This window comes from Oryzias melastigma, linkage group LG8, assembly GCF_002922805.2.
Source record: "Oryzias melastigma strain HK-1 linkage group LG8, ASM292280v2, whole genome shotgun sequence".
NCBI lineage: Eukaryota > Metazoa > Chordata > Actinopteri > Beloniformes > Adrianichthyidae > Oryzias > Oryzias melastigma.
Genome location: NC_050519.1, coordinates 24646932 through 24655954, shown reverse-complemented (window position 1 = coordinate 24655954; position 9023 = coordinate 24646932). Strand labels below are relative to the sequence as shown.

Here is a 9023-nt window from a genome sequence, read left to right as displayed (position 1 = left end):
GTCATTAGATGCCAATGTAGGGATGCGCAGGAGAGTAGACATGTTCCCATGTGATCCGAAGAAAAGCAACCCAAATTATTAATTTCTGTGCAGTTTGACCTAATTTCCTACACATTTTAGCTCTTTTTAAAATACCAACAACAAACAAACCGAAATGTTGAGCTCCTGTCTTAAAGAGTCTTCGAGGGGAGCCCACAGGACGCCGCAGATTGTGGCGGCAAGTTCCGTGGCTGCAGAGGCGCTTAGCGATGCTGGCGACCTCTACATGAAGTCTACGATGAACTCCCTACGGTCTGATATTTTTGGTAAAATTGATGGTCTGTCAGACATCCCATCTGTCAAGCAGGAGCTAAAGAGTTCCATCAAACCACTTCAACGCTCAGTCGAAGCTCATGCTTCGATGATTGGCGAGCTGGAGCGCTCGGCCACAGAGCTGGAAGCCACTGTTGCCAAGTTAACTAAGCAGGCCGCTTGTCTGGAAGATAAATGTGAGGATCTTGAAGCAAGATCTCGAAGGAATAATATTCAACTGCTTAGTGTACCGGATGGGGTGGAGGGATGGGCCGGTCAGTTGCCGTCATGGAAAAAATATTCACAGTAGAACATGAATGAAGCTTTGTCCATCCATTTAAGGGACGACAATGTCGGGGGGCGCTGTTGAGCAGCACATGTGGTAGATGTGTTTCCTGACGCTCCTCCATGTCAAACTTATAATTCCGTATTTTAGTCTCTCAGATAAGCTTTTTTTTCTCTTATAATACAACAGTGGTTACACGTTTTGCTGACTGAACGAAGATGCCGAGGAAAACCAATAAATTGTCGAATTCCCCAGTTCTAACTGTGCCTTCGGAAGATGCAGCTAATGCTAAAGCTAGCGCTAATTCCCCCGAGCACGGGAACGACAGCGATATGGAGGAGCTTCCGCCGATGTGGGAGAAAATCTCAGACAAAATCCTCCACCATATCAATGGAAGGTTTGTCGCGTTAGAGCAAGCTCTTCAGGCAGTACATAACGGCCAAAGAGATCTTTTGGAGAAAGTTAACTCGATGGAAGAGCAGACGCTGGACCACGAGAACCGTCTGACACACCTAGAAAAAGCCCTTTCAAATCTGGAGAACGAAAACAAGGAGCTGAAACTGAAGGTGGACGACCTGGAGGGCCGCTCGCGCCAAAATAATATCAAGATAATCGGCATTCCTGAAAAAGCAGAGGGTCCCAGACCGACTGAATTCATTCAGGCGTTGATTCCCAAACTGCTGGGAGAGAGCCACTTCAAATCTACGGTGGTCGTCGACCGGGCACACCGCGCTCTGAGACCGCCGCCAGCGGAAGGCGCGAGAACCGGACCGATCATCGCCCGGATCCATTTCTTTCGGGAGAAGGAACTCATCTTGCAGCTGCGACGGGAGCGAACTGTCAGCTTTGGTGGTTCCGAGGACAAGCCAAAAGAGAGCAGACCCAGGAGCAGATGACAAAGATTTATTGAAGGCTGCAGGAGGATAAGCAGGAACAGGGGAGTCAGTGTAGGGATCTCCTCCAGCCACCAGGAGGTGCAGAACTCTGGAGTGGGAACAGGTGAGCAGTGGCCAACAGGGAGATGAATGTAGAATTTACTGTAGCTTACTGTCTTGAAGATGGAGTAGTGGCTGGGAGGAATGGAGTGTGATCTCTGCTCAGGATGAGGCAACAGGAAACACAGCAGCAAAGAGAGGAGGAGGAGGGGGGGTGAAATGTCCGTGGTCCAGAAGGGAGGTCCAAGGCTGAAGGAAGGTCTGGTGACACGGGAATCAATCCAGGAGAAATGTAGAAAGGTACTCACAAAAGGCAAAAGGGGAGCAGGCTGAACGGGTGGTCGTGAGGCAGAAACAGGTCAGGTCTGAACAGGCCAGGCCAGGTCAGGTCAGGTCAGGTCAGGTCAGGTCAGGTCAGGTCAGATTGGAATAGAATGGATGAACAGGGTCTGGAGCTTTTCAGGAGCAGGTAGTCATGGCTGTAAGGCTGAGACGTTCCGGCAAGGCTGTGATGCAGGAGCTGGTTTAAATAGGCACAGTCACAGGTGACAGAAATCAGGGGAAGATTAACTTAAGGGGGTGGAGCAGAGCAGGCATGACACGAACGCTGGAATATAACGGCCACCGAGTGCTCATCTTTCCAGATTACACGCCGGAGGTGCTGCGGCAGCGTCGAGGCTTTGGCGAGATAATGAAGGCGCTCCGGGAGAAGAAGGTGGAGCACAGCCTCTTGTTTCCAGCCAGGCTTCGGACCAAGCATAAGGGACAGCTGAAGGTTCTTTCCACTCCGGATGAGGCGGCCGCATTTATGAACGCTGAAGGTGTATTCTAGCTAAATTAAACCGTCACAACACAATTTAGGCAGCTTTTTCAAACAAATACCCATCCCTCAACTAGACAAAACCTTGAGGGATGAAATTGACTCTCCAATATCTCAAACTGACCTTTTACAACCAATTCAGACCTTGTCTCTTGGAAAAACACCAGGTCTGGATGGTTTTGGCAATGAATTCTATAAAGCTTTTAAAGATAAAATAATCCCTCTCATGTTAAGAATGATAAAGGATTCTAAAATACTACCAAAATCTACTACCATAATCATCATCATATGAAGCTAACATATGCTTGCTCCCCAAACCAGGCAAAGAAAATGATGACCCGGCAAATTACAGACCTATTGTCCTTCTAAATTGCGACCATAAGATTGTGACCAAAATTTTAGCCACTAAGCTAAATAAATCTATTTCAACAATTATTCATCCAAACCAAACAGGGTTTATTCCTGGTAGATTGACATTGAGTAATGTCTGTCTGAAGTTAAACACAATTTACTCAGCTCCTAAAAAAAATGCCAAAATAGCTGTGCTGTCACTTGACGCTCAGAAAGCATTTGATCAAATCGAATGGCCTTTCATGTTTGAGGCGCTTAAACAATTTGGATTTGGGGACTATTTCATAGAATGGATTCAAACAATTTATTCCAACCCTGTGTCTTGCATTCTTACCAATACGGATAAATCCCCTCCCTTTCAGTTGCAACGTGGCGTGAGACAGGGTGACCCCCTCTCTCCTCTTCTTTTTGATATTGCTCTCGAACCGATAGCGATTAGCATTAGGAATCACCCAGGCATACAGTGGGTCAGATTAGGCAAAGTTGAGAGCCTTGTTAATATGTAAGCAGATGATTTATTAATTTGTCTTTCTGAACCTGAACTTTCAATTCCTAACCTTTTAGATTGCATAAAACAGTTTGGTGTAAAAACAAGGTTACACTGTTAACTGGGAGAAGTCTCAAATGATGCCAATTACAAATAATCTGAATCAGAATTTTCTCAAATCACTACCATTTAAGTTAGTCTCTAAATATTTTACCTATCTTGGACTCAAAATTCCTAAAAATCCTGATTTTATTTATAAATTGAACTTCTTGGAGATGCTAGACAAACTCAAAGCAGATATTAAGAAGTGGAAACTTCTTCCGTTGTCATTGATTGGTCGAATAAATGCTATTAAAATTGTATCATTGCCACGATTCATGTACCTATTCCAAAATATACCTGTTCACCTACCGCTTACATTTTTTTAACAGATTGACTCAATAATCCACTCATTTATTTGGGCAGGGAAACCCCCTCGGATATCCAAAGCTCATCTTCATAAGCATACTTCGGTTGGCGGCCTGGGGCTTCCTGTATTTAGACATTATTACTGGGCAGCTAACTCAAGAGCCCTCTCACTTTGGCAATGGGATTATCCAGGAAATGACCAACTAGAGGACCTCCCACTCTGGTTACAAGTAGAATCAGCACTAATTTCTGAAACGTCCCTCCAGGCTTTATTGTTTTCTGACACAAAACCCTCCAACAAAGTGACAGGCTACAACTTTGTTATTAAAAATTCTATCAAAATATTAGGTCAAATTAGAAACTCACTTAAATTACCAAATTTCTCAATAAAGTCCCCAATTACACATATTAGTCTATTGCAGTCTATTGCCCAAAATAGACACTGTAAAAATCTGGATTAATTCAACTGGGGCTGATATTATTGTTCTCTCTGAAACGTGGCTTAAAAGATCTGTCTCAAATGACGAAATCTCCATTAATGGTTTTAATGTGTATCGTTGTGATCGAGCACCCAGCAAAGGAGGTGTTGTGGCAGTTTTTGTAAAATCATCTTTACCCGCTGAAGTTATTAATGCAACTTCTCTTCATAAACAGCTGGAATATTTGGCGCTGAAAATAGAAATTTCTACTAACACTTATTTAAACATAGCAGGGTGCTATAGACCACCATCTGCTCTTCCAAGCTCATTGCAGTCTTTACAACAACTTTTGCTTGATTTCAATCATAGTGAATTTGTTTTGGTAGGAGATTTAAACTGGGACTGGCTTTCACCAGTCTCTGACGAGTTTAAAACTCTATGTGATCTATTTAACTTGACACAGCTCATCACCACCCCCACACGTCCAAATTCCAAATATTATAAAAAGTCTACACTAATTGACCTTATTTTAACGAATGCCCCTCACAAATATAGTGTCACTGGGGTATTTTGCAATGATCTGAGTGATCACTGTGTTGTAGTGGCCGCTAGATGTACTAAAATTATCAAACAAAAACCAAGGATCATTCTAAAAAGAGATTTTAAACATTTTAACGAGACAGGATTTCTTCTTGNATAAATACCAGATACAAATTAATTAAATTCAAAGTTATTCATAGATAACATTTTTCTAAGCTTAGACTGAACAGAATTTATAACACTGTATCACCCTTGTGTGATAGATGTGGAGCCGCCAGAGCATCACTTGCACATGCATTTTGGCACTGTCCAGTTTTGAAAACTTATTGGGTCCAAATATTTAACTGGTTTACTAATACTTTTGGGAAGAAGGTGCCTTTGGAGAGTACATTAGCAGTATTTGGATCACCTGTTTCTTTAAAATCTTTTTCCTGCCACCAGAAACAGCTAATTACAATGGGTATGCTGGCTGCAAAGAAGCTAATTTTGTTACAATGGAAGTTTCCTTCTGCCCCAAGTTTTGAGAGGTGGTCGAATGAAATGGTGTTTGTGGCTAAAGTAGAGCTCATAAGATTCAATAGAAAAAACAAACTAGAACTGTTTAGTAAGATTTGGCAACCGTTCTTAGAATTCTTACACTGTAAGTGATGTAAATTGTTTATATATTCACAATTTTGCATGCCTGTTTTATTTATTTATTCTTATTTTATTTTTTATTTTTATTTTTAATTTATTTTTTTTATTTTTAAACTTTTGTTTACACTCTCTTCCTTTTTGTGGTAATTGTCAAAGTTCAAATATGCTGAAAAATTTAGTTTTGACACATGAACCTTGTAAAACATTGTGTACTTGTAAAAACTAAAATAAAATATGAAAAAAAAATGACTTCCTGATTTCGCAGTGCAGAATGTCATGTTTAAATTTAAGTTTGACATGCATTCCAGATTCCGCCACTAGACGGTCAAGTGGTTATGGCTGCGGACTCACATTCAGAAGGTCATGGGTTCGAATCCCGCTCAGGAATAGTCCACATTAAGTATTTGTTTTTACTTTTATATCTTATTTTTACCTTAAAATTGGTGACATGGGGGGGGGGGGTTGATTCCTTTTTGATGCATTTAATGATCTTCAAATTGCAAATTAGATCTAGGTTGTACGACAGCACACAGTTCTGGTTGCCTTTTTTGAATGGGGAAAATTGTCTTTTTACAGATGAAGGCTTCTCATCATTCTCTCCTTCAACAATTAATAGTTTATTAGTCTATTTATGTATAAGTATCATGTGGAGAGGATGTTCTGGCTGCAAATCCATGTACTGGCATATCCTCATCATAGGAGGAATCTGAGAAGATGAACTCTGATTCCACAACAAAAGAATCGTCTTCACTGCTCCCAGAGTCCACATCGAGGATTATTTGAAATAGAGCTAAGTGTTTCAGAGGAGTGTGAGTCTTGTTGATATTGGGATGTTTGTCTTTTTGACTTGAAGATGTGTCTATGTTTATAAGTTATAAGCATGCACTATATGACCAAAAGTATCGGCTCATCCATCCAAATGACAAGAATCAGGAGTCCTAATCACTTGGCATGCTTACTGTTTTTGGAAACATTAGTGAAAGAATGTTTTGCTCTCAGGATCTCAGTGAATNTTATAAATACGCTCCTCAACCTTGTGGACAGCCTTCCCAGAAGAGCTGAAGCTGCAATAGCAGCAAAAGGTGGAGCAACATTATATTGAACTCTGGGTTAGGAATGAGATGGAACTTTAGTTCAAATGTGAGTAAAAGCAGGAAAGCCAATACTTGTCCACATGCATCAGGTAACTCCAACCCCCACACAACCTGTTAGTTCAAATCCACATTAGGTACTACATGCTGCATTAACATATACATGGACAAGTTAATGGCTCATCAGTGACCCACCATGACACAACAATGGGCTCTCGGACTAGAGGGGGGGAACTCTTCCCTGTGCAAATTTGCGCAGGCTTAGGAATTCTAGTGTTAAATGTAACAACATTTTTGCTAATTGATTCAACATTTTACTTTGTTCAGTGTATTTTCAAATCCTGTTTTTATCCAAACTACCCTCAGTCTATTTAAGTGTCAGGTTTTCCGTTCATAATTGTCAGGACATCTGTTCTGTTCTGCCATCTTTTTGTTGTTCCCCTGGTTTCAAGAGAATCTAGCCGCTGAGAAAAAATGTGGTAGCCGGAAGTCCCTCCCCTCTGCCGGAGCAGGACGCAAAAAAAGAGAAATTGCGGCCGAAATTATTGGTCAGTAATGCTCAACCGGAACCCCCGTTTGTTCTTTTTTCCCTTTGACATACATAACTGCTTACGTGATCAGCTGATTCACAAAGAAAAAAAAATGGCATTTTGTTGATTTTTTTCTCTGAAGGTAAACAGAAGTAGTTATACAAATTTGAACAATAGTTATTATTGCATTGAAAGAAATCAAAAAAAAAAAGTTCCTTGTCTCTTTTGAAGCTCATCTTCACACTAAACTGTTAGACAGTTACAGTTTATTCACATTCAAAAGCTTAAAAGCTGATAGTTCTGAAAAACTTTCTGAAAAACTTTTTAAAATATAATTTTTGAAAGTTTAGAAATTTTCTGCTTACACAGCCGGCTAAAGTTGTTAAATTTCCACTTCCGGCTATATTTTGTTTCTAGCGCCACCTTGCATGAGACCACAAACCTCTCCATGTTTTTTTTTCATGCTTCAGTTTATTTATTAAACGTTTCACTTGCCCCGTCTCCCGCGTTTGGGTCCTCCACCAGCGACTCTAGACATACGATCTTTTTAAAACAGCATTTTTTCTTCTGCTCCTGATTAACAACTATATGAATAAGGAAATACTCCGAAATGCAATTTTAATCTTAATTTTCTTACGTGTCCTCCATGAGAAAAATGCCACAAGAACATGTCAAAACATATTTTTAATTGGTGCGTCTTTAACAGTTTTTTCTTTGGGTGTCAAAGAAAACAGAAATGATGCTGAAAAGGGAACCGGCAGAAATGAATAAAAACTACTTTTGACAGAAATGTTGTTAAAACTTTCTTGAAGGTGAATTTAAATAATTGTTCTTGGTCTTCTGACTCCCCGTGTGTTATTTCAGCATAAATAAGCACAGCAGTCCACCAATGACTGCAGTGAGGGGGGTGACACTCTGGCCTGCAGAGCTGGAGGTCACACTGCGTTTCAGGGTCAGAGGGCACAAGTTCTGGGGGCTGAAAGTGCCCCCCAGCATGGAGATGCCTTCCCTCGACAGTAAGATCCCAGAGAAGGTGATGGTTCTTGAGATGGTGCTGGCCCAGGCACAACTCCCCACCTCCTGTTTGACCCAGACCCGGTCACCGGCCTTCAGACCCTCCATGTAGTAACAGGTGTTGAGGACCGTGTCCCCCCCAGACACCTGAGTCAATCAGCAGAAGGTAAAACCATCAAGGGGAGTCTGTCACTCAACTCAGACCCCAAACTTCTGCCTCATCACCTGAGCGTGGCATTTCATCCTCTGGTTCCCGTTCACCAGGAAGAACCAGTTGTTGTCGTTGGGCCCGCGGCAGAGCTGGGCGCTGAAGACGAACTGGTAGACTCCTGCATGCGGCACCGTGAACACACCTGTGTTGTTGTTGTATCCAGAGCCTTGGTTCACCAGCACATGGTTGAAGATGATTGGGTTGAACCTGATGTTTCTCAGTGATCCCTGGTGAGCCACAAAGAAAAGCACAGCGCTCCCTGGAAGGATAGAAACACACGTAAAACTGTTTCATGAGATCTCTGTGTGTCGTCTGGACTTTTCCCGCTGAGATGGTGGAGTCACAGACTCCTCCTCCTACCCGGTCTGCCTGCAGTCTGTCGCTGGATCTGTGGAGTTTCACAGAGACGGTCAAACTGTGTCAGCACATTTATGGAACTGAAAAGTAGATGGGGGGGTCAGGTCACTCACCTGTGGCACAGAGTGTCCTGTGGCCAAACAGACTCCACAAAGTAAAACCCCCAAGACATGAAAGCAAGACATCTGCAGAAGGAACGATTAGAACGCCTCCAAACAAATGAGGATTCAGCCGCAGGAGACAACCAGAACACTGAACCGTACCTGACTGATGGAGACAAAGTCCACAACACTTGTTTGACTAGCTCAGTGCACACACAACACACACACACGTACACCCCCACACACACACATGCATACATACACATGGAAACACACCTACAGGCCCACACACACATGCACTTATACACATGCACAGGCATACACACAGGCACACGCTAATGCATGTACACACATGCACACAAACAGATATACAAGCATGTTTACACATGCAAACACACACACAGGCACACACACACCCCCACATACACAACTCATGCATTTACAAACACATACAGATATGCACACACACGTACATTTACACAAAGCACATTTACACTAATGCATGATCACACACTTTTACATTTACACACATGCACATTTACACAC

General features: G+C 42.1%; 1 protein-coding gene and 1 long non-coding RNA gene across 2 annotated transcripts; both read right to left on the bottom strand.

Moving 5' to 3' along the window:
* Window positions 1-1466: 1466 nt before the first annotated feature.
* On the bottom strand, window positions 1467-1772 carry LOC118599028. Its single transcript, XR_004948284.1, has 2 exons — window positions 1626-1772; window positions 1467-1561 (listed from the first exon to the last, which is right to left on the bottom strand). It is a non-coding gene; the product is annotated as an uncharacterized LOC118599028 (long non-coding RNA).
* Window positions 1773-7502: 5730 nt separating this feature from the next.
* Window positions 7503-8654, bottom strand: LOC112138567 (multimerin-1). Its single transcript, XM_036213075.1, has 4 exons — window positions 8490-8654; window positions 8380-8407; window positions 8034-8278; window positions 7503-7955 (listed from the first exon to the last, which is right to left on the bottom strand). Exons 1-4 carry the CDS (start codon window positions 8559-8561, stop codon window positions 7650-7652), a joined length of 651 nt encoding a protein of 216 aa, XP_036068968.1. The 5' UTR covers window positions 8562-8654; the 3' UTR covers window positions 7503-7649.
* Between the last annotated feature and the right edge of the window lie 369 nt (window positions 8655-9023).

Bases quoted from the DNA above. Each gene is read 5' to 3' on its own strand.
- LOC112138567 (XM_036213075.1), bottom strand. From the start codon at position 8,561: ATGTCTTGCTTTCATGTCTTGGGGGTTTTACTTTGTGGAGTCTGTTTG. The intron at 8,408-8,489 runs GTGAGTGACCTG...GAAACTCCACAG, and splicing joins CAGGACACTCTGTGCCACAG to ATCCAGCGACAGACTGCAGG. The intron at 8,279-8,379 runs GTAGGAGGAGGA...CTATCCTTCCAG, and splicing joins ACAGACTGCAGGCAGACCGG to GGAGCGCTGTGCTTTTCTTT.